At 43.7% G+C, this 27,974-nt stretch overlaps 1 protein-coding gene and 1 pseudogene across 1 annotated transcript; one reads left to right on the top strand and one right to left on the bottom strand.

The window, feature by feature from the left end:
* Positions 1-446: 446 nt before the first annotated feature.
* Positions 447-25,292, bottom strand: SLC36A3 (solute carrier family 36 member 3). Its single transcript, XM_028106553.2, has 10 exons — positions 25,138-25,292; positions 22,026-22,116; positions 19,357-19,445; positions 16,443-16,538; positions 11,508-11,592; positions 10,355-10,573; positions 7,777-7,875; positions 7,231-7,397; positions 3,829-3,998; positions 447-715 (listed from the first exon to the last, which is right to left on the bottom strand). The coding sequence occupies exons 1-10, from the start codon at positions 25,275-25,277 to the stop codon at positions 447-449; spliced, it is 1,425 nt and encodes a 474-aa protein (XP_027962354.2). The 5' UTR covers positions 25,278-25,292.
* LOC114211970 (rab9 effector protein with kelch motifs pseudogene) lies at positions 14,893-16,033 on the top strand (annotated as a pseudogene).
* Positions 25,293-27,974: the final 2,682 nt, after the last annotated feature.

Raw genomic sequence — 27,974 nt, 5'->3', positions numbered from 1 at the left:
TCTGTCTGTGACTCTTCCACTTAGAAGCATATTCAAATAGAAAACCTCACTTCCCCAACATATACTTCTCTAAATCCCATGCTTTAAGAGAAGCAACTGTAGAATAGAGAAAAAAATTGCTTTTGCATTTACATGCTTGGTCTGTTTCCAGGGATATCATGGGCAAATGGCATCCCTTTCCCCAATAAATGAGGCTGATGGTACAAATAGTTGAATGTGGTTTTGGTTCATAGGTACAAAAGACCTCTGAAGAAATCCAAAACCAAAAAAGGCATAGTCTGAGAGGTGTGAGTACTGACTTGTGTCATGTACATTTCTCGTGGAAAGATAAAGAAGCCGCTAATTAACATAGAGATGTTGGGGTTTGATGAATGTATATAACATCCACAATGGAAGTCAAGTTGGGGATGAGAGGAAGGGAGAGCTATTAGAATAAAAATAGATAATTATGCATAGACACCTGTGGAGTTGGCTATGGAATGGTTGATGGGTTGGATCAACTCATAGAGGGCTTGGTATGTTCCAAATACACACCCCAACAGGCCCAGGATACTGATCATGATGTCCTTTGCAATGGTCACACAGCTCATGTCTTCAACATAAAAGGTGATGAGCTCCAGGAGGGGCGGGATGATGAGGGCCAGGGCACTGCTGCTCACGGAGCCCACAAAGGAGATGACCAGGTCCAGGCGGGGAATGAGGATGGCTGAGACACCTGCAGAGAGAGAAGAAATTTAGAATCACTGATTGTTTCTGCAGCAAGGAAGTTCAGAAACCAATCATTTCCTTGGAGCCTTATAATCCCACAGATGCCAGACTATTTCGGAAATGTGGGAAGGAGTCCCAGTGCAGATGTGGGCAGTAGGTCAGGTACTGTGGTTCTGGATTCCCCCCTGTTTTAAAGGCCAATATAGATGCTCTCCTTTTATGTTTTATCTATTGGGTTTTTCTCATATAATGGTTATTAGAAAGGTTCCTCTACCACCTATCTATTATCACCTTCTCATTAAAGAGATGGGAGAATCTAGAGCTCTAGAGGGAATGGGATGTGGCCAAGGTCACACATTCTCTGAGGTGAGAATCCATTGAAATGCCTGTCTAAGGCTCTTTCCACTCTACTATGCTGCCTCCCTTATATATGAAAGAACTTGTACATCATAGGTGCTCTTACTCAGACACTGAATCTACTGTGAATTTGTACTACTCTACAAAATACAGCAACCGTCTAGAAGCAAGAATGAATAAAAAATGAGAGTTTTTTTTTTGTCAGAATCTCAACTACGTGTTTTCCTACTCCTAGAATGATCCTGGTAATTAAAAAGAACATAAACATGAAGACAGCAATAGGCTGCTCCCTCCCCATCTCTTCTAAAACACCATTTTCTTAAATCTCCATCTTTTATACAGATGATGAACATACATTATGAATTGTCCAGGGGAGTCCAATTTCAATAATGTATGAATGAATAACTATACCACTTATGTGATTTCACTTTGCACAACGGTATGATTTTCCTATGAACAAATTAGGGAAAAACTGTCCTGGAAAGCACTCATACTAGCTTGCTGGATTTGAAGAAAACTTCACCTCTTTCTGAAATTGCTGCAGCACATCTAATTCAGAGAATGAGAGAGACTCATCAACTCTCGCAGTTGAGAATTTGTCACCCCTCTGATAGGATGGTCCCGTCCACAGCTTTCCCTTCTCAGATATTTAATAAATTGTTTACTGGACAAGGCACAGAGAAGAATCTGTCTGTTCTCCAGGAGACCTCACACTGACAGGGCAGAGAAAATATTTTAAAGGAAAACTATAATGCAAGTTAGACTGGAGGAGTTCTCTAGAAAGATCCTATCTGGTGATGCCAGCCCATTGCTCACAGACGTTCCATGGCTCCCCATTTCCAGATCTCCTTAGCCAGATGTCTCTGACAACGTGGGCCCCGCCAGGTCCTCTGGCCTCATGTCTTATCTCTCCCCACTGCTTTTAGTTCTCCAAAGAGGCCATACGTAAGTACTTGCCTCTGATCTGTGCACAGCCTGCTTCCTACACGTGGTACATTTTTCATTCCTCCATCTACCTTCTACTTAGCTCTTAGGTCATTTTTAAAAAATTTATTTATTTATTTGGGAGAGAAAGAAAGAAAGAGAGAAAGAGCACAAGAGGGTGGAGGGGCAGAGGGAGAGAGGAAAAACAGACTCATTGCTGAGCAGGGAGCCTGACTCAGAGCTCCATCCCACTGGGATCATGACCTGAACTGAAGGCAGATGCTCAACCAACTGAGCCACTCAGGCGCCCCTATCTCTTAGGTCTTAACTGAAATATCATTCCATTGAAGAGGACTCCCTGATCTGGCCTTGGCTAAAGTATAGGACCTTCTAATGTGCTCTCAGAGCATCCTCTTCTTATCTGAACCATCATATGGTACATCATTAGGTACTATCTTAACATTCATCACAATGTGTTGTAGTTATTTCCTTGCATATATTTCTTACTCAACATGTCTTCTTTATTATTCATTATTGTAACCCCAGTGCCTAGCACAATGCCAGGCATACAGTAGGTGCTCAACAAATGACTGTTGAATGAATGAAGGATAATGGAATTGACAGCTGAATAAAGGAGGAGGAAGTGGTCATCCGGCATATAACAGAAACAGAGCCTCTCATTAGATGGTCGGCTCTGTCTAGCACTGCCTTCCCTGACCTGAAGTGGCCTGAACTACTCAGTTTTTCTCTTCAACTTAGACCCTTCCTATTAGGAATGATCTCAAAACAATAGAGCTACAGGTCCCTAATGTCTTGGTACAGACCGGAAACTCTGTAATACCTTAAACCAGCAGGTGTGTTGTTTCTGTTTCTAGAAATCCATTTATGTGAAGCATAACATCTGATAGCATATTCTTCTGCTGAAAGGCTCCAACAATTACACACTTTCTCCAGACCTTGAACTGAAACTGCATTTCCTCAACTTTAAACTCCTGGAAACTTTAAGACTAAATTTTCTCTCTCTCTTGCACAATATACCACAGGTGTTTTGAGGACAGATAGAGAAGTTCCCCAAGCCTTTGCGTCTCCAGGCAAAACGTCCCTAGTTCTTTCCCTCTTTCCTCAGGAGGCACCTTTTCTGATGTTCTTTCTCTGAACATGCTTCAGAGAAAAAAGTCCCCAGCCCTGTTCATGATGTTTCCCAAACATCTACAACAGTGCCTAATGTAGAATGAATGAGTGAATCAGTGAATGAAGGAAGCCTTAAGGAAGGAAGATGAGAAGAGGAGAGGAGAAAAGATTGCATCCAAAAAATGATCGCCAAGACTTTAACAAATCAGCCCCTTGTTTTCTCCTACAGTTCGAGGCCACTTTATGATAAGGGACTCAATCTTAATTTATAATAGGAAGGAATATGGCACGCGATGGAAAACAGGCTTAGGTGCTCTACAACCTGTGCTCAATTCCCAGCTCTGTCACTTAGCAGCTATATGATTTGAGTGTGTTACCTAAACACTCTGGACCGTCGTTCCTCCAGTTGGTAATATTACGTTGCTAGGCTGTCATGAGTATAAGGCAATGCCAGTATGGCACCTGGCGTCCAGCAGGCACATGGGAATATGATTGAATGAATGGTACTTCTTTCTCCCATAAACCAGCCAATGGAGACTTTCCATGTGTAAGCCCATTTTTCAGGTGGAAAGTTGAGGTTCAGGGAGGTGAAGTATCTTGCCCAAGGTCACAGAGACGGTAAGTGGCTGAGCCAATGATAGCGGGGTAGATGTCAATGCGACTAGCAGCCACAGCTTTGGGCAACGAGTGCCCTTTTATCCTACTCACAGGTCAGACAGACCAAGGCTGTGCGGACAGACAGGTCTATAAACAGTGTCCAGCTCTCTGACCCCTGGGAGATGATGAAGGGGATGATGATCTCGGCTGGGACGTGGAACTGGAGGGCATAGGTGAAGAAGATGCCGATGGAGTACATCAGCTTGACCGACTGGTACAGCCTGCAGACAGACGGATAGGATGTGAAATTTGACGTGGCTCCTGGGCAGGGCCAATCAGGATTCACTCATTGCTCAGAAGTTGGTCCCTACCCCTGAGTTACAGAACCGGCTCAGGCCTGACCTGCCATCTGGGCCACCTGGGAAGCTCGTTAAAAGTGCACATTCCTGGAGATTCTGATTCAATAGGCCTGTGGCTCAGGCATCTGTGCCTTTTATTCTTTTACTTTCTAAAAGGGTCTATCTGTATAGAGTAAAAGTTCTAGCTCAAAAGTCATACAGTGAAAAGCTTTCCTCCGACCCTTGATTCCCATTCTTCTTTCCATAGGCAGCTCCTCTAAGAATTTTCCTGTAGCCCTTTCAGAAATAACCAGTGTATATAAAAGCTTATAGCAACGTAAGGTACACCTACACACACACCGTAGCATCCTTTATGCACTGCTGAGTTCCATTTTTGTTCATTAAATATTTCTTGGAGATTGTTTCTTATCAGTACACAGAGATTTGGCTCCTCTATTTAATAGATGCTTGGTATAGATAATTACATAGATACACTATAATTTTTTTTGACCAGTCCCCAATTAATGGATATTTAGATTATTCCCAGTCTTTTGCTAGTAAATGATGCTGCAAAATATATCCTATTACACAGATATCTACGCACATTTAGCATACAACCTGAGAGGTAAAAATGCTGGCTAAAAGTATAGGTGATTTAAACTTTGGTTAGCTACTGACATATTTCCCCTTTGTTGTCCTAGCATATTGGGATGCTTGCTTCCCCACATCCTTGTCAAAACACAATGTGTGAACATGTGTTGGTCTTTGCCATTCTGTTTTTTTCTGGCATTTCTGTTATTATGAGGGAAACAGTATTTTTTCAAATATATAAAATGCCATTTAAAAAGTCTGCCTGTGAACTGTGTGCTCATGCTCATTTTTTCCTCGGGTTGTTGGTTTTTTTCTTATTGGGAAGGGGTATTTGTCTAAGGCTCCTCTGGGGAATCTGGTGGCCAGCCAAGTTCAGAGCAGATGTGCAGTTCTCATGGTACCTGATGCCCACGTTTTCCAGCTGAGGCCCCCACAAGGAAAGTGCCCTGCCCAAGGTAGCCAATGGCAGCCCGAATGGCCCGGAATAGGAAGAGCATATTAGAATGATATCTTACTTGCATAAAGTAAGTTGTGACCTCAAAGAAATTCCACATTATTATAGCACCTAGTCATTACCACAACACAATGAGGTGGGTGGGGCTGGTGGTATTTTTTCTCATTTTATAGCTGTAGCCTTGTGGGAAATGAATACCCTACCACTCTATTCACCTCTGAAAGAATAAGGCTGTGGGGAGACTTAACAATGACAATAGCTAATCCTTGATGAGTACTTACTATGTGCCAGGCACTTTTCTTTTCTTTTTTTAAGTGGACTCCACACCCAGCATGGAGCCCAACGTGGGTCTTGAACTCATGACCCTGAGATCAAGACCTGAGTTGAGATGAGAGTGGGACGCTTAACCAACTGAGCCACCCAGGCGTCCTTGTGCCAGACACTTTTCAAAGCATTATATATATATTAAAGCAGTTAGGGTGGGGCGCCTGGGTGGCTCAGTCGTTGGGCGTCTGCCTTCGGCTCAGGTCATGATCCCAGGGTCCTGGGATCGAGTCCCGCATCGGGCTCCCTGCTCAGCGGGAAGCCTGCTTCTCCCTCTCCCACTCCCCCTGCTTGTGTTCCTGCTCTCGCTGTCTCTCTCTGTCAAATAAATAAATAAAATCTTAAAAAAAATAAATAAATACATAAATAAATAAATAAAGCAGTTAGGGTGCCTGGGTGGCTCAGTTGGTTAAGCGACTGCCTTCGGCTCAGGTCATGATCCTGGAGTCCCGGGATCGAGTCCCACATCGGGCTCCCTGCTCAGCAGGGAGTCTGCTTCTCCCTCTGACCCTCTTCCCTCTCATGCTCTCTATCTCTCATTCTCTCTCTCTCAAATAAATAAATAAAATCTTAAAAAATATATATTAAAGCAGTTAATCCTCACAACCACCCCCGCCCGAGACAATGAGACAACCATTTATTTACGATGGTCATCAATACTTCCTGTTCTTTCAGGCAACGGTAGATTTTCATTTCCTTGCCCTTTGGAGTGGGATGTGGCCATGGGACTTGCTTTGACCAATGGATTGCAAGCAGAGGAGATGTATGTCAATTCCCAGCAAACCTTTAGCAGCTTCATGGTGAAGGGCGTGATTCACTGCACTCTCTGCCATGGCAACATTTGAGGGAGCGGCTGTCATCATTCTGTGTCCTTGAGTGGGGATGGTGCGGAGCCGAGCCCCAGCCACCCCGTAATGGGCATGTAGCATGAGCATAGAATTAAGCGTTTGTGTGTGTTCAGCCATTAAGATTTTGGAGTTGTTTATTACTGGAGCATAACCAAGCCTATATACACAGGCATTAGTATTATCCCCATTCTACTGATGATGGAAATGAGGTCTGCAAGATTAGGTTGCTCGTGCAAGATCATGCAAGAACCAGGATGCAAATGCCTTTACCTAGCTTTAGAACCTGGGCTCTTCAACACTTGGCCCTACTGACCGCTTAGTCGCAATGCACTCCGTGTACTACCAGCATGATGACAATAGCTAATACTCAATGAGCGCTGCGGGCCGGCCCTGGAAACGTTACCGGGATGAAGGAGGGGACAAGCAAATGAATGAATGATCAAATGTAAGCACTTCAAATTAAATTCCAACTGGGGCATAACAGTGGCAGCCTAGGTCCTTTGCTGGAACTGGGGCCTGAGGAGTGGTCCACCTGCAGGACTCGCGATCATTATTCTGGCATTATACTTTTTGTTGTTGCTGTTTGTGTTTCCCAAACACTCCCAGATCATTCTGTTTTAGGGTCTCTGAACCGTAGAGTCAGACAGGTTCAGTGTCAAGTTCCAGCTTCTCATAAACAAGGTGAGCTGGGAAAGCTCCACAGAGCTTCTCCAAATAGCAACTTCCTCGTCTAGTGAAAGGACTTGATAATAATCATGCTGACTCATAGGGCTACTGTGAGAGCTTAACCAGATAATGCACAATGCCTGGATTATCAAACCTACCTGTTATCATCATACCAATATTGACAGTTAATATATGGTGCTAGTGACAACCCAAGGGAATGCCACATTCTGTTGCTCAGGCTCAGATCCTGTGACTCTACTCCCCTTGTCACCCAAGGCAGGCAGGGACGTACCAGCAATTGGGCAAGTTGAGGGTGATGCTGGCCTGGGTGTTGGACCCAAACTTCATGTAGCCCAGTGTCCCCAGGCAGATGTAGAGGATGATGACAAAGGACATCCCCAAGTACAGAACAAAAGAAAACTGTTGTGGATGCTTCATCTGATTTTTGAGGGGTAGAACCTAAAGGTGAAGGAGGTTGAGAAAGAAGAGGTAGTCAGAAATGTGGCTCCTCATGAAGAAGCAGGCTTCCCCTTCAGGCACAGACAGCCTTCTCCGGGTGGCCCAGGGTCAGGAAGGGCCACACTCCTTTTTATTTTCTTCCATGCTCTTTTGCCAGGAGTGCCCTACTCCGGCTGGACTAATGAGTACATTCGCACTCAGTCTTCAGGGCTTAGTGTGATGCATGGAGCAGTTGGTGCCCAGGACGGGTCCTGACTTTCCTTTCCACTAGGAGAAGATCATATCCTACACTTTTCATAAATACTTTAAGACATCTGGAACAACTAGCTTCCCCGGAGGGCACCAGGGACCGTTCACACAAATCCCTCATCCATCTTACCGTACCGACGCCTTCAAATGTGAAGATGGCTGTACCAAAGAACAGCAAGAAGGTCTTCCAGCTTGCCATCAAGGGGAGGCTGCTGGGATCTGGAATCTCCTGAAAGGAAGTAGAAGAAGGGCGTTGGTTTTGCCATGGTATAGGAGTCATCCTCAAACTTTTCTTAGTAGAAAGCTGGACCACACCTGCCATCATGGGTATCATGAGCACCTGTGAGATAGGCAGAGCTGAATCAGCCTTCTTATCTTTAAAAAAGTTATTGGGGCACCTGGGTGGCTCAGTAGGTTAAGCATCCAACTCTTTTTTTTTTTTTTTTAAGATTTTACATATTTATTTGACAGAGAGAGAGAGCATGAGCACGGGGAGCAGAAGAGGGAAAGGGAGAAGTAGGCTCCCCGCCCAACAGGGAGCCTGATGTGGGGCTGGATCCCAGGACCCTGAAGGCAGATGCCCAACCAGCTGAGCCACCCAGGCGCCCAAGCATCCAACTCTTGATTTCAACTCAGGTCATGATCTCAGGGTCCTGCAATCGAACCCCACGTTGGGCTCCATGCTCAGTGGGGAGTCTGTTTGAGACTCTCTCTCTCTCCCTCATCCTCTGCCCCTCCCCTATTTGTGCTTTCTCTCTCTCTCTCAAATAAATAAATCTTTAAAAAAATAAAAAAGTTGGGCGCCTGGGTGGCTCAGTTGGTTAAGCGACTGCCTTCGGCTCAGGTCATGATCCTGGAGTCCCAGGATCGAGTCCCGCATCGGGCTCCCTGCTCAGCGGGGAGTCTGCTTCTCCCTCTGACCCCCTTCCCTCTCGTGCTCTCTATCTCTCATTCTCTCTCAAATAAATAAATAAAATCTTTAAAAAAAATAAAATAAAATAAAAAAGTTTTCTTTTTATTGTGGTAAATTACACGTAGCATAAAATTTACCATTTTAAACATTTTTAAGTGTACAATTCGGTGGCTTTGAGTACATTCTCACTCATGTACAACCCTCACCACCACCCATCTCCAGAGCTTTTTCATCCTCCCAAATTGAAACTTTGTATTCATGAAATAATAACTCTGTATTCATGAATAATAACTCTGGTCACTCCTATTTTACACCGTTTCTATGAATCTGTCAATGCTAGGTACCTCATATAGGTGGAATCATATAATCCCTGTCCTTTTGTGACTGGCTTATTTCGCTGAGCATAATGTCTTGAAAGGTTCATCCATGTTGCCGCATAGATCAGAAGTTCATTCTTTCTTAAGGAATGCATTGCATGTATTTAGCACATTTTGATTTACCACATCTTTACCTGTGGGCAAAGTGGGACCCAGGGGGGAGAAGGGAGTTGCTTAAGGCTACTCTGCAAGATGGTGGCCCCGCCCGGATGAGAATTGAGGTCTCCCGTCTTCCCATTCTCCAACGCCTCTTTTTCATCACTTCTGCTACAGCAGCAACGTGCATGCAGAGAGAATGGTTATTTTAAGAGACTCCTGTGGTGGGCAGAATAATGGCTCTTTCCCAAAGATGTCCATGTCCTAGTCCCTGGAACCTGTGAATACGTTACGTTACACGGCAAGTGGGAATTAAGTTTTCAGACTGAATTCAGGTTGCTAATCAGCTGACCTTAAAAGAGGGAGATTATCATGGGTCATCTGGGTGGGTCCAAGGTAGGAACAAGGGTCTTTAAAAGTGGAAGAGGGGATCAGAAGAGAAAACTAGAGAGGTGGTGGTGTGGGGAAGACTCAGCCTTGCATTGCTGACTTTGGAGATGGAAGGCGGCCATAAGCCAAGACATGTGGGCAGCCTCTAGAAGCTGGAGCAGGCAAGAAAACAGATTCTTCACATAAGCTTCCAGAAAGAAACCCAGCCCCTGCTGATACCTTGATTTTATCCCAGTAAGACCTCCAGAACTGTGAGATAAATTTGTTGTTTTAAATGGCTAGATTTTTGATAATTTGTTACAGTAGCAATAGGAAACTAATATAGCCCCAAAGACTTTCAGATTCAAAGAAATTAAGCTATAATGGTAGAATTTCAGGGCCTGTGATAATAACAAAGCATGGGCTTGGGAGGCAAACTGATGGGAATTAGTGAAAAAATTACTTTCTGTTTATCAGTTTCCTTGTCTATAAGCTGAGTAGTTACAAAATATAAAACATATAAAACAGTATCACTGGAAAGATTCAATGAGTTAATATATGTTAAGAACTTGACACCAAGTCAATAAAAAATTCTTTATCATACATGTATTCCTTGTCAACCTTTTGTTGGTTATTAGTTGAGGTTTATCTCCTCTGAATGAATGTGACCTCCATGAGCACAGATATGCCAGCAGTTTCACCTACCACCGAATCTCAGTGCCTTGCACCATGCCTGGATCACAGAAGGTATTCAATAACTAATTGTCAAATGACTCACTGTTATCCAGCGTGACAATGATGATGATGTCGACTAGCTCTTACAGCTTGTGGGGCTGAAGCATTCACGGATGTCACTTTAGCAGGGGACCTTCCTCACCTTCACCTGCCCATAATGATACTAACCTTCCCCAGGTGTCTCAGAACCCCTTCTGCCGTCAGTTTCAGGCACAGACCTGTATGATATATTCAAAGATCAGAGCCATGCTCCCCAGGGTGGTGATATTGGCCAGTGTCGAGAAGATGGACAGCATCCTGAGGTTCTGGATAAACACCAACAGGACCAGGAAGGGCAGGATTGTCAGCATGTAAAAGCGGATGTCCAGGATGGGGGTCAGCACCAGGATCTTCCTGGGTTGGCAGTTGTTGGAGGTCATGTGGGCATCTTCCACCATCTGGTGTAGACATAATGAGGGGCAGTATAGTTAGAGTTGTCAGATTAAATACAAAAGACCCAGTTAAGTTTCTTCTTCCGATAATTATCAAGTGACTTTTTAGAAAAGTATGTCCCAAATATTCCACAGGACATACTCACAGTAAAAAATATATATATATATTTGCTGTGTATCTGAAATTCCAATTTAACTGGGTGTTGTATTTTTTTTGGCCAAATCTGGTAACCCCAACTGTGGTGCCCATGACTGTGACAATAAGAAACCCTTAGAATCTTAAAATCTCCTTTTGTCATCTAACCCAGCCTCTTCTTCCCTGTCAAATGGTTTCCTTTCATATACTCAGAGAATGGAAGTTGATTACACGAGAATATCTTCTCGAACTTTACATAGCCCTAAAAGTTAGAAAGCTCTGAACACTGAGCAAAATCTATCTGCTTGAATATTTCATCTACAACACTTGCCATAGTTCTGGGCGTTTGAATGCACAAAACCAATTATGCTCCCTCTTTTCCATGAAGCCAAGAAAGAATGCTGTGATTGATTCATAATGCCTCTTGGGAATGCAATGAGGGCAAGAGTGCAGCTTGTTTGTCTCATATGTAGTTAGTCATCTTCTATGTGACAACCCTGAGATACATAAAGTGAATCTCACCAACACTTTTCAGGCTAAAAATTCGCAATTATTTCTGATGGGACATGATTGGAAGCCTCTCTTTCCACCCTGGCTACACTCCTCAGATGTTGCTTTGGTTTCTCAATAATCCTCTTTTTTAACAAGTGATTTCCAGGACTGAGAGAACTCCCAGGTAGTCTGATCAGGAATGACAAATGAAACCATCTCCTCCCAAGATCCGAACACTATACTCTTGCTAATGCAGCCCTAGCAGTGGGATGTCTGCTTTTCTCCCACTCTGCCCAGAAGAATCCTCTTCACCTGTTGTAAGTTGTCTGCCACAAACATAAAATAAACGCTGCAGAATCCCAGTTGGGTGGTGATTAATAAGAAGTTAATGGTGTACCTGAACAGGAAAAGAAGAGACAGAGGGAGAAAACAAATTACCTTTTAAAATGTATCTATTTTTATTTTTTGAAATGATTATTTCTGTTATTATTTTTCATACTTTGCTACATTTTTTTATTTTGAAAAATTTCAAGCCCACAGAAACAGTTGAAAGACTGGTATAATTAACATCCATATGTGCTTTAACTAAATATGCCATCCACATGTGCTTTATTTTATTTTATTTTTTTAAAGATTTTATTTATTTATTTGAGAGAGAGAATGAGAGATAGAGAGCACGAGAGGGAAGAGGGTCAGAGAGAGAAGCAGACTCCCTGCTGAGCAAGGAGCCCGACATGGGACTCGATCCCAGGACTCCAGGATCATGACCTGAGCTGAAGGCAGTCGCTTAACCAACTGAGCCACCCAGGCGCCCCACATGTGCTTTAACTAATTGTTAACTTTTGGCCCTAACTGCATTATATAAATATGTGTGTGTAGATGAATGTATGTATTCATCCACACACACATGCATTCTTTTTCAGAACCACTTGAAAGTCAATTGCAGATTTCATAGTACTTCAGCCTTAACTCCCTCAGCATATCCCTCTTGAGACTATGATATCCCGAATATCAACTTCAATGTCCTCAAATATATAGTCCATATTTTAAATAACTCAACTGTCTCAAATATATCTTTCAAACTGTTATTTCTTTTTTGGATTCAGGATCTAATCGAGGTTTATATATCGCATGTGGCTATGTCCCTAGTCTTTATCCACATAGACCAGCGCTATGAACACACACGTTCTTTGGTTTTCCATGACATTGGCTTTTGGGGAAGAATTCAGGCCAATTGTCTTGTAGAATATCCCACACTGTGGACTTGGATGATTGCTTCCTCATGATTAGATTCAGGTAAGTATATTTGGCAAGCATACCACACAGGTGATATTTGGTACTTTTTCCATCACATTGGGAGGCCCATGGTGTCCTCTGGCCCCACTGTGATTATGACTGTCAGATGACTCCGTTGCAAGTGCACATTTCCCTCATTAAAATCTGGAAGTAAAGCCTTAAGATGTATGAATATTCTGTTTCTCTCCAACCAAGGGTTTTAACATTCATTGGTGATCCTTGTCTGAATTGGTTATTTCATCGGTGACAGGGTGATGGTTTTCTCATTCTATCTGGCATTTTTTTCTAAATTTATCAGTTGGCATTTAAGAAGGATATATTCTTCCTCTTTTTTGGTATCGCAAAAAAAAAAACCCTCACATTGATTTTTTTTAAATTTAGTATATTATACTCTATTATTGTCATTATTCTTTTGAATTCTTCAATTGTCCCAAATTTGGAGATGCATTTGTTGTTTAAGGGAACAAAAATATGTTCCTCTACTTAGATGAGTTTAGATGAGATTGAGTGCGTTCAGGGTAGTATGGCCTTAGATCAGTGGCTTTCACAGTTGGTTTGCAGTACCACTTGCATCAGCATTACCTGAAGTTTATGCAAAAAATACAGATTCCTGACTCTCGTGTCAGCCTATCAAATCAGAAGCTTGGTATCATGTGAGACCAGAACAGAGATGGTTTCTCTCTTTATTATGGAAATTTTCAAACATATACAAAAGCGATGACAATAATCCTTGACTCCTCATCTGCCAATCGCAGCTTCAACAATCATTAACTTTTTGCCAGTCCTCTTCTATCTATGCCTTTACCCCTACCACACATATGCTTATTTGTTGGAGTATTTGTAGCAAACTAGAGAATTTGAGGCACTTCATCTGTAAATAATTCCATACGCAACTCTAATGGATAAGGACTTACTATATATATATATATATATATATATATACATATATATATATATAATATATCCAACATGCCATTATCATCCCTTGCAAAATTAGTAATAATTTCTTTATATCATTTAATAATAGTCCATATTCAGATTTCTCTAATTGTCTTAAAAATATCTATTTTACTGCTAGTTTCTAAACAAGTCTATACATTGCATTTTGTTATTTCTATTACATCTCTTAAGTTTTTAAAACTGCTACATTCCCCTTGCTCTGCTTTCTTTTTTTTCCCTTGCAACTTTTAACTTTTTAGGGGGTGTTGAAGATACCAGATAATTTATCCTATAGTATGTCCCACTTCCTAGATTTGGTTGATGACTTCCTCATAATGTCAGTTAATGTGTTTCTCTATCCCCCGTCTTTCCTCTAAACTGATACTAGATCTAGCAGCTTGACTACATTGAGGTTCTTTATTTATCTCTCTGGCAAGGATATTTCGGGGGCGATACTCTGTACTCCCTAGTGTATCCCATTATAAGACACATTGTGTCTGGCTATCCCATGTCTAGACATGAGATGCTATGATTAATACCTGGGGTCAGGTGGTGTCAGTGTTGTCTTCCTTTATAAAGTTTCCCAATGACCTTTCACCTAGAAGCTTGAGCATCCATTGATGATTGTTGCCTGCATCAAGCTCCCAGGTATCCCTTAGCATACTAAAAATTACAAATCATTGTTTAAAATATGTTCCCAACTCTTTTTCAGTTACTGGGCCTCTCAAGAAATGGTACAGTGTAATGGGTGGGAACTAGATGTTCAGGATTCTAGTTCTTGCTCTACCACTCAATTCCTGTGTAACGTTGGGCAGCTTTATTGCCCTATCTGGGCTTTATATTTCTCCATTGACTAGGCATGGATACGGTGGTCTCTAAGGACCCTTCTTACCCACAAGTTTTATTCAGGAGTCATCAGAAACAAACCTCGGTGAGAAAGGATGAGCATTTGTAAGTCATTCATTATTACTGCCCCATGACCTCACCTGTCTGATAATCAGAGTGTCTCCTGATCAAGAGAGCGATGACCTACTGAGAGTCCCAAGAGAGGAGCTGCAGAAGGGATCTTGGCAGCCACAATACTGACTCACTACCTCCTGAAGGGCTCTGCTGGGAAAGGCTGAAATGTTAGGTTTGGGTCGAATTTCGTGTAACCGCTATCTCTAGCTCTTTGTGGACATGTTATTTTTTTCCCTTATGAGCCTTGGTCATCTCATATTTCCAGGACAATAAAGACCCTCCCTGCATATCTACAAAGTCAAGGAGATGATCAGAGGAGCTAAGACACAGAAAAGCATCTTGTATACCAGGCACTTTTTATCAAGCAAGGGAGCAGCCTGAATGCTCACCATTAGGGGAAGGCTTACATGAAACTATGGCACATGTCCCCACTGAGGAACATCGTGAGACTTAAAAAATAACCAGGTAGGCCCAGGACCATCCTAAGCTGCCACAGGACACCATGAAGCTGCTGCCAGTCTTGGAGCCTGGATACAAGCCCAAGAAAGCGACATGGTATGCCTTGACCATACCCCCCCCACCCCCGCCCCCGAGATAGCTCCTGTGCTCGGGTTGGCCCACGGTTGCTCATATTCACCCCCAGTTGGTGATGCCAAGAGAGGGAAGGTCTTCATTGCTGTGGGGGCAGATCCAAGCAAGAGCTTCTCAGATGTGCACACCACAGGTCCAGGAACACACCAGTGGGATTAAGCCACCCTGGAGGGCCTCTTACCCCATTACAAGCATGCCAGCTCCATTTCCTCTTATGCACCTCATAGCACCTGGGTGTTTAGAGGTGTTGACTAGTCAGGAGACTGAAATTGCCTACAAGTTCTGAATCCTGAAACTAGGACTTTGGACCATGCCAGAGGTAAGCACCCCCCACCACCCCTAAGAACATTCCACACAACATCTGCAGCCATTAGAAACCAGTTGTATGTCTTTGTGGGTGGAGAGAGAGGTGCCCAGCCCATCCAGGGTGTGAAGCTGCATGTGTTTGACACAGACTCTCTGACCTGGTCACAGACAGACACACTTGAAAAACCTCCATCCCTCTGGCATGGTCATGTGATGGCGTCAGCAGGGGACAAAGCTCTTGATCCATGGAGGCTTGGCAGGGGACAAATTCTATGATAATGTCCATTGCACTGATAAAAATGACATGAAGTGGCAGAAGCTAAGTTCCACTGGGGCACCTCCCATATACTGTGCTGCGCACTCAGCTGAGGTTGTGGGGAAACACCTGTATATCTTTGGAGGGGTGACTCCCCCCCGGAAGCACTGGATACCATGTACCACTATCACATAGAAAAGCACCCATTGGATGGATCTTGCTTAAATTTGAAAATTTTTTACCACCTGGATGTTCCAATCATTCTATGTGTGTCATTCCATAGTCAGTGATATGTACTTCTGAGAAAGGAGATTCAAATTCGGTCACTCTGAACTGTGATACTAAAAAAGGGGCTTCCACTGACAAAGGAGTGACTCAAGGTGGTGACTCTCATGAAGAAAGTCAGACTGACACACTGCTCTGTTTTGCGTTTGGTGGGATGAATACAGAAGGGGAAATCTATAGTGATTGTATTGTGACTGTGGGTTGATTAATAAATCCCATATTTTTACTAAATGACAAAAAAAAAATAGGTAGATCTCTACGTCCCAGTGTGGAAAGAAATTAGAGACATATTGCTAGATGAAAGAGCAAATTTCAAAAAAAAAATTCTAATTAGTGTACAAGAAAATGCAAAATGAAATCCGTATTTCCACTCACACACATATATTCATGTACGTGCAGAGACAAAGTCTAGAAGAATATTTACTAATTAGGTATCAGTGGTTGCTTATCGGATGAGGAGTGGGATGGGGATGGAGAGGATTGTTCGATGGTTTGTAGTAACAACATATTCACTTAACCCTGTGTAACTCGGAACAAAGGAAGATCAGGTGAAGATTATTATTGTTCTTACTACTCACTCCCACCACTACTGCTACAACATCTATGAGTACTACCTGCCCCACACTGAGTGGGTCCTCAGCCAGGCGTTTGGGCAGGTTTCCAGGCTGTACATCATGGCCTCTCCGTAGTTCACAAAAGTCTTTTGCGATCTAGGGGAAGGGCAAGAAATGTATAACTTAAAGCATTTTTGTTAAAGGTATACTTTACTCTCAAGGTGAGTAATTATTATATATATATTTGTGTGTTAGCATGGAATGTTCTGGAAATTTTCCAGCAACGGTATTAACAAGATATTTTATGATACACTTTCACAACTTTCAGGAGGACTGCCTTTTTTTCTTTTTTGTAGTTGTCTTCTTGAACACTAATATTTAAGTGAAAAAAGATTTTTAAGGAAACAGTAGCTTTGCATTGACTTAAGTCTACAAACGAGGAAAGAGGGGTCATGAAAGTTGTGAGGTGTGCAAACCAAGTCAGGGGAGGAAGTAGAAGAGGGGGTGTGGGTATGGCCAAGCCAGCGATGGTCTTTTCTGGACTTTATTCCCTCCCTCCCACTGCGGAGGGCATTGGAACATTCGAGAGGCCTGTCTCAGACAAGGTCCCATGCAAACGTGGTACTTAGGCTTCTGCCCAGCAACCCTGTAGGATGTGACACCCAAGCTGCCGTCTGTCTTGTCCCTCTGCCCTAGATGGCCCTTCCTAAGGGCAGGGAAGGCCCTACTGAGGAACCATCTGCGGGCGGTGGGAGCAGCAGTGGGTGGTCGGGGGACGGATCCCCGCTGCTAACTGTGTGACTGAGGGGAGTAGCTGGGAGAGGGAAGGACACCCAGACTTGGGTCTTGGGTTTAAATCCCAACACGCCCTCCCCTCTCAGATGACTGAGAAACCTTGAGCAAATCTCTTTAGACTTCTGAGCCTCAGTGTTTTTCACACACAGTCTGGGTTTGAGGGAGGAGCCAGTGACCGAAGAATGTGGAGATGCCACTGGAAACAGGGCATAATCCTTCTATTTTTATTATTGTTCACTGGGCTTGGCACTCCCATATAAATGAGGTCATGTTGCATAGGAGTGGCAAATTTATTAGTCTGAGGGTTACAAATCCAAAAGCTATGGGGCCAGTCAGGTATCAGTGATATGGGGAGAGGGCTGGTGTACCACAGAAGGAGGAAGAGTAGAGACCATGGCAAGCCCCTGGTACACATTCTGTTCTAAGAGGGATCGACCGGGATTTGGTTCTCCCTGAGCAATGAAGGAATGAGACCCCAGAGGTGCCAGACTGTCTAACTGGCAAGGAGAAGGTGGAGTTTGATTTTTTCCCTAATGGGAAATCTCCAGGTCTGTAAACATAGGCTAAAACAAAACGAAACAAAAACTGCAAAGCTCTTAGGCCATCAGTCTGTAAAAAAAATCAGGGGGCGCCTGGGTGGCTCAGTTGGTTAAGCGTCTGCCTTTGGCTCAGTTCATGATCGCGGGGTCCTGGGATCGAGCCCCGCATCGGGCTCCCTGCTCAGTGGAGAGTCTGCTTCTCCCTCTCCCCCTCCAACCCCTCATGCTCTCTCCCTCTCTCTCATAAATAAAATCTTTTTTTTTTATTTATTTTTTAAAAGATTTTATTTATTTATTTGAGAGAGAGTGAGAGAGAGAGTGCACGAGCGGGGGTAGGGTCTGGGACTCCAAGATCATGACCTGAGCCGAAGGCAGTCACCCAACCAACTGAGCCACCCAGGCGTCCCAGAATAAATAAAATCTTTAAAAAAAAAAATCAGGAAAAGGCTTATCAGGAATGGCTTAGGCATCAGAAACCTACAAGGTGATATAATTGTCCCAGCAGGTGTGAAGGGAGAGAAGATTTGCAGAATGGTTGGAGTGGGTCCCACAGGCCTTTGAATACCAGCTCTGCCACTTCCTAGCTGTGTGACCCTGAGCAAGGCATTTAATTCACCTAGGTCTCAGTTTACTCATGTGTAAGATGGGGATAATGATAGTGCCTGCCATAAAAGTTTACTGTAAGGAGTAAAGAAAAGAAGACTTGTAAAGCTCTGGCCAGGTATCTTGCACATGTAATGTGCAATAAATTTAATTGTTGAATAAGTAAATGCTCTTAAAAGTGTTTTGTGAGCTGGAAAGTGCCCTACAAGTTAGGTGTGACTGATGTATACTCCAGACACACCAGTTTGGGTTTGATAATTTGGCTTTATGAGGAGTTGCAGTTACTATCTCTACTTTGACCTATGAGGAGTCTCTGTATATCTACAAGGACCCCTTTTGATTTGCATGCCTTGGGAGCAGCTAAGTGTCGCAGATAGAGAGCCACCAGGCAGTTGGCTGTAAGGAATTACTAATCATACACAAATTGTTGGTTTGTAAATATGAAACTCTCAGCATTGTTTGTCTTCATTGCATTTGTCTTCCCTTTTGGGAATTTTTTTTTTCTTTGTGCTGGAATTTCAAATATGGAAACATTGAGTATTATATGTATGCTTTATTAATGACTGGAGCCATTGTGAATTATTCATTTCAACTATATTTTTTTTTGCTTTTACTAAATTGTCCCAGAGAGGGTTTACCTGGGACAAATTACTCTAACAAGGTGCGTGTCTTGGAGTTAGGGGGAGGGTGGGTGTAGGGAGATAAGGGGAAAGAAGGACATCCTAAGTCTCTCGCATACTCATGGCAGTTTATAAAGCATGCTTGCATCTTTTATCACTTTTGATCTTTCCAGGTACAGATATTTAGGGTCAGAGGGTGCAGGAACTCGACAAAGTCATCCAGCAGGTTAGCAGAGCTGGGCCGGGACCTAGGAGTTTCCAGTTACGATTGTATCACCCTCTCCACCACCTCCATAGAATCTAGAGCAGTAGGTGAGGTAGCTGGAGAAGTGGTTGGTTAATCGGGTCAGTGGCCAAAGGAAACTCAGCACAGATGGGGCCTGGCACTGGGGGGAGAGAGAGAGGCAGGATTCTCACCTCCGACTGAGGTGATGGGCGCAGTTCAACAGGATGACCATGCAGTGCACAGTGAGGATCCCAATGGCCAGCAGGCTGATAGGACCCACCTGGAGGGGAAAGAGAGTGGGGACAGTGAGCCATACACTGATTATTCCCATAACTGGCGCTCTCCCAGTCTGGGTGCTAGGGCCCCTCTCATCATAAAGGTGCCTCTGGGATGGAGGTCCTTGCCTGAATATCCCTGGGTCCCTAGACAGTCTAGTTGGAATGCCCTTCTTCCCACTACCTCCACAGATAGCCCACGTCTTTCCTCATCTGTCTTGGGTTCTGCCTTCTAGATCCCTCTTTCCTTCTTCACACCCTGGCCCTCACCTCCTCCAAGATACTTGAAGACCAAGGTTTCTCTTAGGACTTGGTTCTCTTCCTCTAGCATAGAGTTGCCAACAAGGGCATTAGTGAAATTTTGGACCAGATGATTCTTTGTTGTGGAGGCCCTCTTGTGCACTGTAGGATGTTTAGCATATTCCTCAGCGGCACTCCCTCTCCCCATGAGTTGTGACAGCTGAGAATGCCTCTAGACACTGTAAATGTCTTGGGAGGTGTGTGTGCAAAATTGTCCCCAGTTGAGTATCATTGTCATTAATCCTATTATTTTTTTTTTAAGATTTTGTATTTATTTATTTGAGAGAGAGAATGAGATAGAGAGAGAGCATGAGAGGGGAGAGGGTCAGAGGGAGAAGCAGACTCCCTGCCGAGCAGGGAGCCCGATGCGGGACTCGATCCCGGGACTCCAGGATCATGACCTGAGCCGAAGGCAGTCGCTGAACCAACTGAGCCACCCAGGCGCCCTAACCCTATTATTTTTTAAAGATTGTATATATTTAAGGTGTACAACATGACAATTTGACATACAGATACATAGTGAAATACTTATACTGCAGTCAGGCTAATAAAACTATCTTATCCTCACATAGTTTCCATCCTTTTGTGTGATGAGATTAAAAAACAGAACTCATTATTAATCCTAATCTCTCAGATATTACAGGGGCATAGAGTAAAGAGGGACTCCCTCACCTCCTCTGTGCTGGACACCTGTGCCTTTATAGATGTGACCTGATGTAACATTATCACAAAGTAACACATGAGAGATCAAGAGCACCACTAGATTTCACTAGAACATAGCCTCCATATAACAGAGACTTCTTTTGATCTTGCTTACTTCTACATTCTCAGGGCCTAAGAATGCACATAGTAGGTGCTCAGTATGTATTTCTCAAATGAGTCATGGTCAGAAGTTCTGGTGGGAGATGGAGGGCAGGGAAACCACCGAATGAGTCTTAGGAAGCAAAAATCAGAGGATAACAGAGCTATCTTCAACAGCAAATATCACATGGCTGAGGGCCATGTGGTAATAATACTCTTCAGAGGTTCTAGAACTCTGAGGATTTCAAAGGCGGAGAGTCTCATCTGTGGGTCGGAACTGCTACAGATTACAAGTCACGTCAGAAGAAGCCAGAGTCTTGATATGCCTTCTTTTGACATGCGGGCCACTTACGAGGCCTGGAAAGGAGAAATTAGCATCATCTAAATGGAAGTCATATATTTGGCATGAATTCAATTCAATAGACATGAATTGGGACTTCCTGTGTGTCAGTCTACAGCAGGTATTGTGAGGAGGTGTAAAAATACATCAGAGAGTTCCTGCCCTCAGGGCTTTCAGGTAAGTGAGGAAGGTAGGTATTCTAAAAAATTATGTCTCATCTTTTTAAGAATTCCGGGTGCAGTAGATATAAGTTCTAGAAAAACACAAGGGGAAGGTGGCAGTAATTTTAGTAGGAAACAGTAAAGTTTCACAGAGGAGGCATATTTCAAAAGACAGAAACAAGGGAGAAGAAAGAGCCGAAGCCAAGAGACAGAGGTGGGATGATGCAGGGTGTCAGGGGACTGGCGAGGCCTTCACTATCCTCCTCTTTCCAGACACTTTCTCAGTCAACCTCAGGGTTTGAAACAAGAGCCAGCACTCACCTGTCTGCAGAGACCAGGCTGCTAAGGTAAGTGAGTGAAATGGGCTGGGGACAGTTCTAGGGAGCGGAGAGGACAGTGGCAAAGTGGATTGCGCATCAGTATGTGAGTAGGGTGGGTCTTTAAGAACAGTGGTGGGGTGGGGGAATTGGATGAAGGGGGTCAAGAGGTACAAAATTCCAGTTATGGATAAACAGGTACAACATGATGACCATAGTTAACATTGCTGTATGGTATGCCTGAAAGTTGCAAAGTATATGATAAATTATATATGTGTATATATGAAGATACAGATGTTAACCAAACTTATTGTGGTAATCATTTTGCAATATGTGTATACCAAGTCATTATGTGGTACACCTTAAGCTCACGTATGTCATTTATATCTCAATATAAAAGTGTGGTACAACTTAAAGTACTGTATGTCATTTATATCTCAATAAAACTGGGGGGGGGGAGAGTAATGGCCTGTCCCCTCTAGAAACACTCCATTTGGCTCCAGGCTTGCTCCAGGGGATTGATGCCAAGAGGCACATTTGCTATTGCAGAGGGTACCCCCAAATCGCCCACTGATGAACAGTGCAGAGGCCTTAGGGGCCTACTATCTTTTTCCCTTTTTCCCCGAAACGGGTAAACCTAGTTTCCATTGCACGGGTCCCTCTTACCAATAAGCCGGCATTTTTCATGGCCAGGGGAAGCCCCAGGAGCCCTGTGCCAATGTTGCATTTCAATAAATGGATCAACGTTTGCATGATCCTGTAGGAGGAGAGTAGGGAGACAAGAGGGTATGTTAGTGGATGGGAAAGGTGACCCAAAGCTCAGGTTCCTTCCAGCATCTCCAGCACCCTCAGCTCGGAAGAGTGACAGAGCCTGATGAAATGGACCCTGGAATATCTGATCCAGGGCTGGTGCTAGTTTAGGTGACCCAACAAATATTTAATACACAATAGGCTCTAATGAAAAGATTCACAATTGCTACCATTCTGGGTAACTCCCTAGAAGCAGTTTATGCATTGATTCATCCAGTGATCTCTTTCACAACTTATTCACTCACATAATATTTATTGAGACCTACTAGCTGCTTGGCGTTTAGATGAACAATGAGAAAAACCTGATAGTAATTTTCTCAATTTCTAGTGTAATTATTGATGCCAGGTCACTTGTTAATTTCACTCACTAGAAAAAACATAACTTCTCCTGACATACAGAGTATTTTAAGTTCACTCCATCCATTTACTCAACCAACATTCCTTGAATTATTCCATGCTCTGCATTGGGTACAATTTAATAACAATTGTTACTGTGCATAAGGAATACTTACTACGTGCCCGGCTGCGTGCTGGGTACCAGGGTTCTAAACACTCTCCATGCCTGTGCTGGCAGCTTCTGCCCAGGCACTACCCATCCATTGGGAAGGTGGGACAGGCTCATGAGAAGAGAAGCAAGAAGGAACTGAAATGAAAAGCTGAGTGCAAGAGCAATAAACTCAGAGGTAAGGAGCACTGAGTTCTGAGTTCTAGCTCTGCCATTAAGCTATGAAGTTTGGTCACTACTTTGGAAAGACCCTCAGCTGCTTACATCTTCTGTTTCTTCATCTGCCAGGAAAGAGAGAGAAAAGGGGAATAATTCTTGCCTTTACTTCCAGGGAAGTGGTAAGAATCACAAGGGGTATTGACATGACGAATCTTGGAATCATGACGTGCTTCTAAGATGTGACCATAGCCACCATCATCACCATCCTCTTCATCATCAGCATCACTACCACCTTTGGTCTGAGCTTATGGGGCTCACCTGCTAGAAGGGCCCCCATGAAGGGGAAGCCGAGCTGGGCTGATAGAAAAAAAGGCAACTAAGGGCTGCTTAAGCAGGTAGAGGTGTCCCCTCCTCTTGGAATAAAAGGCACCTTGAGGAGGCCATTGCAGGTACCTCCTTGTGCAGTCTTAGGACTGTCTAGAGGCAGCCTGTCTCGGTCACAGAGCGAGTCCCTTAGAGACTGTGCTCACGTCTCCAGGTCTTTGTCCCATCGGTTAGGGAGTTAGGGCTGCGTCCAATTTTACAATTCAATACTGACCTGGGAGAGGGTTGGGGCTGAAAGAACAGGGTAGGCCTTGGGACCCCCCTGACTTCTTTCTTCTTCATTAATTTGGTCTATTCACCTGAGGATGGTGGTGGGGGGCACCTATTGTCCCTTCACTTCCAAGAGGACATTTTTATGACTTTTATTTCTTGAAAACTGTAATTATTGGAAAACATGTCAAAGCAAAAAAACAAAACAAAACACTACTTTTCATGTTTTGTCATTTCTTAGTAGCAATTTCTCCAACAGATGTGCTCTTCTCCCCGCTTCCTGCCCTCTGTCCTACCATCCTTACTTCTGGCCTACAGCACCATCTTATCCAAGTTGAATCACATCTCTTGGAAAAGGTGAGATCAACTTTTGGGGAAACCAGATGCCCTAGCTAACAGCATTATAGATCAGGGCCTTGGAGAGTAAAACACATGTTGGGATTAAAAAAAAAAAAAATTATTCTTCTTTGAGAAATGATACATGGCCATTGTAAAACAAAATACCAAAATTCCACTAATTGGAAATAACCACTGTTAGCATTTTGACTAGCATTCCTCTGGGCATTTCTGTTTGTTTTTGAAGGCACACACTTTTAAACATGCAGGACCATTATGATACTGTATCCTAAATTAATTTTCTTTATGAATAGTATGTCCTACACATTTTCCACAGATTTCCTTCATCACTTGTAATGGCCATATTGCATTCTACTGTACATGTGTACCATACTTTATTTAAATAATGTCTTATTGTTTCCAAATTGTCAATATTATAACCGGTGCTTCAATAAAATTATCATGCGTACCTGTGTTATTATCTCATTAGGAAAAATTCCTAGAAGTGGTATTTATTGATCAAAGGATATATTTACATCTGTATTTAAAAAATACCTAAGTAACACACAGTATGAAATTTAAAAAGTAAAATAAAAACCAGAACCAAAAAACCTTATTAGTGAATATAAATCTCTCTCTCGGTCTCCCAATTTTCTCACCCCCAAGCTCTGTGTGTGTGTATGTGTGTACTTTCAAAGGAAGCCTATGCCAAGGAAGTATTTGCATGTTCTATATAAATAGGTGTTAGGATTTGACATACATTACAACATTGCCATTTGGAAAGGTACAAGTTTAATTCTTCCTAGAAGGACACGAGTGACGGCATTTCCTGACATCCTTATTGACCCTGGCTATTGTCATTTACAATCTCATTACGCCCAAGGCTATTATCTCATCTGATTACTGGATAATAGTCTAATTGGCAATAAAGTTCTAAGAAAAAGTTCCATGTGTCTGAGTTTACGGCAGTAAAAGTAGGGAAACGGGGCTAGGAGGTGTTGTTTCCTGGGTGGGTTTGTAGGACGGAGGGAGGGAAGGAGAGAGAATGAATAGTAGCAGATGCAGAAAGAGGAAAGCCACCTCAAACTGTGGACAAGCACAGAGCCGGCCTATGATAAAAATCATTCCTAGAACCAAGTTCACGTTGGGATGGCTACTGTCTTTGGGTTCTCTGCAAAAACTGGGAGACAAGTGTAATAATACCCAGAGCCACACGAATCAACCTTCTTAGATTTGGCTTTCATCTTTCCTCCATGCATCTCCTGTTCAGTGGGGCTATGGGGGTTAGGAAGAAAGAAGTAGGCTGATGTGGCCCGGAGCTGTGAAGGCAGCGGCGCTTGGCCTCAGGTCGGGAAGGGCAGTGCGGCCACTTACGATAATCCACTGGCTTCCTCAGCAGGATGGACGTTCTCTGAAGCTAAGCTGCCCCTACTCTCCGAGAATGACTTGGACCTGTCGTCCAAGGAGCTGGGCTCACTGGTGAAGTCCTTTCCAAGCAGTGACATCTTCAACATGGTGGGTAGGTGGTGCCAACTCAGGGTGAAGGCCTATAACAGCCTTGAACCAGCCTCCCATGGGTTTTTCTCCAGAGAAACTAGGGCTGCAGGCCCAAGATGCTGGTTCCTGTTTCCCGAGGGTGCCCGACCCAGAGTGAAGCCCAAATGTGTGAATCAGTGAAGCACTGGTGGCAGAGGAAGCTGATGTTGACTGTGCCTCACATGGCTTTTGGGGGACTTAGGAGAGTCTCATCTCAGCATGACCCTCAGTGCCCCTCAGAATTGGTCGGCCATAGGCCAGGACTCACCTAGGTCAGCCCTAAGTGCTATAGGGCACAGTGAACAGTGTGACTGGGAGGAGGAAGTCACCATTGGACTGCAGGTCCTGGTGCCTGGACGTGGGGCCAGGTTCAGTGCTTGTCTACCTCTGAGGAGGAAGCCAGAGCTACCTCACAATGAAGGCTGCCCGGCCAATAAGGTGCTACAGAATCCCAGGATGCAGGTGTGGCCCAACCGAGACTGATCAGCCACCACCTTCCCTGGGTGGCTTTTAAGCCCAGTTCAGGTGCTACCTGCTCAGAATTCTTGTACAAGAAGGGCATATGTTCTGCACCTACTTGGAAGGGACTAAAAGTAAACTTTTAAAAAAAAAATCATTTATTCAACAACTATCTATTGAGCACCTAAGGTATACTAGACACTGTTCTCCCTACTGGGAATATATTAGGGGAGAAACTTATTAGAATCTCTAGCCTTATGGAACTACATCTAGTGAGGAGACAGACAATAAACAAATATGCCAAGTTATGTTAGTTGGTAGTAAGTACTATAGAGAAAAATAAAGGAATAAAGGGGAATGGGAAGTGCTGGCTTGGGGGGGTTGCAATCCTGGATGGGGTGGCCAGAGAAAGCCTCACTGAGAAAGTGACAGCTGGTAAAGGGCTGAACGGGATGAGGGAGCGTGTCTCCTGTATGTCTTGGGTAAGAAACTTAAAGCAGAGGGAACAGTAAGTACAAAGGTCCTGAGGGAGACCCCCAAATGCCTGGGCATTTTGGGGCTGGTAATAAGGCCATGTGGCTGGCTTAGCATGCACAAAGGAGAGGGGAGATGAGTAGAGCGGATATATGTCTGGTTTGCCCAGGACTGTGCTGGTGTGTGTTCATTGCCCTGTGATAATTACCAATAGTGCCTCTTTTCATTATCAAAATTGTCCTGGTTTGGATGATAAATTACATGGTCACACTAGAGATGCAGTTTAATGTAAGTAGAAGTAACGGAAGAGGGATGGAATGGGATGGGTAAGATCTTATAGGCCACTGTAATGCCTTTAATTTTTACCCTGAGATGAGAAATCACAGAGGGGTTGAGAAGAGAAGTGACATGACTTGCATTTTAACAGGATCTCTCAGGGCCATTTGGTTGGGAGCAGACTGAAGGAGGGCAAGGGCCAACTCGGGGAGATAATTAGGAGACCGCTGTGATGAGCCGGGTGCCTGTCAACAGTGGTTTAGACCAGGGTGGTAGCTAAAGAGAAGCTCCTGAAGTCTGGGTACCTTTAAAAGATAAAGCCAAGAGGATGTGCTGATGGACAGATGAGAGGTGGGTTATAGAAGAGAGGGAGGGGTCAAGATGACGCCAAGAACTTTCACATAAAGGGAAAGATGGCGTTGGCACGCACAAGCCTTGTCTTGAAGTGCATTTTGCAGAGCAAGCCCGGGCACACTGTACTTGGCCCACATGTTCATTTGGGATGGTCTAGACAGGCCAGTTATGAAGATTATGGGAGCCACGTGCTGCCTATGTCAACTCAGTACTGCTGCAAAATCTGCTCCAAGAACCACCTCCTTCCTCTGAATGTCCAATGAGACCTCTCCTTCCTCTGACGTCCCAAAGGCTTTTCCTCAAGTTGGAAAGAGTTTCCCCTCCCCCACCGCACTTATTCACTGCTTTAATACTTTCTAGTGAATGTCTACTCCACGTTAGGCACTGCAGCCTTAGCAATGAACACTTTCAAGGAGTCTGCACTTGAGTGGAAAACAGGAAGATGACACTACACATGTAATCTAACAGTGAAAGATTATAGTAAATCTCCCCACCATCCAGGGAGGACAACTGTGAACATCTGGATGTGCCTCATTATTTGCACACATCCCACCACCGACTTACCGTGTAATAAAAATAACTGTGTTATGCATAACGTAAAATTGATCATCTTAACCATTTTTGATTGTACAGTTCAGTAATGTTAAATAATCCCCAATGTTGTGCGACTAACCTCCAGCCCTCTTTTCTTCTCACAAAACCGAACCTCTGTCCCCATTAAACTGCTGCCTGCTCCTCTCTCCAGCCCACCTCCACCATTCTATGTTTCTAGGAGTCTTACTACCCCAGGTACCTCATAAAACTGGAATAATGCATTATTTGTCTTTTTGTGACTGGCTTATTTCACTGGACACAGTTTCCTCTTTTTCACTTTGACCATCACCCTTCAAGGTCCCTCTTGGGCCCTACAAAGTGAAGGGTGTTGGTGCACAACTCTGAGTCCTGAACCCAACTACATGTTTGACCATCAGCCACTTACTTCCTATCTCTCAGCTGTTTCCTTATCTGAAAATAGGGACAATGACAGTACATATCTCCTAGCATTGTTGTAAGGACTAAGTGAGACAATCCCATGCAAAACACAGGAAGTGCTTGGTGAGGGAAGTAAGAAA

This window comes from Eumetopias jubatus, unplaced genomic scaffold (assembly GCF_037043125.1).
Source record: "Eumetopias jubatus isolate StellerSeaLion01/CBP00866 unplaced genomic scaffold, mEumJub1_p1.0 scaffold_5, whole genome shotgun sequence".
Lineage (NCBI taxonomy): Eukaryota > Metazoa > Chordata > Mammalia > Carnivora > Otariidae > Eumetopias > Eumetopias jubatus.
Note: the sequence above shows the minus strand (reverse complement) of the source record. Positions and strands in the feature narration are given on the sequence as shown.

What these genes read in the sequence shown, in the direction of transcription:
- SLC36A3 (XM_028106553.2), bottom strand. Translation starts at nt 25,277, where the DNA reads ATGTTGAAGATGTCACTGCTTGGAAAGGACTTCACCAGTGAGCCCAGC. An exon ending in TGAAAAATGCCGGCTTATTG is followed by an intron (nt 19,446 to 22,025) that starts GTAAGAGGGACC and finishes TTTCCCCTCCAG; the next exon opens with GTGGGTCCTATCAGCCTGCT. An exon ending in ACCCACTCAGTGTGGGGCAG is followed by an intron (nt 11,593 to 16,442) that starts GTAGTACTCATA and finishes TTTCCTGTTCAG; the next exon opens with GTACACCATTAACTTCTTAT.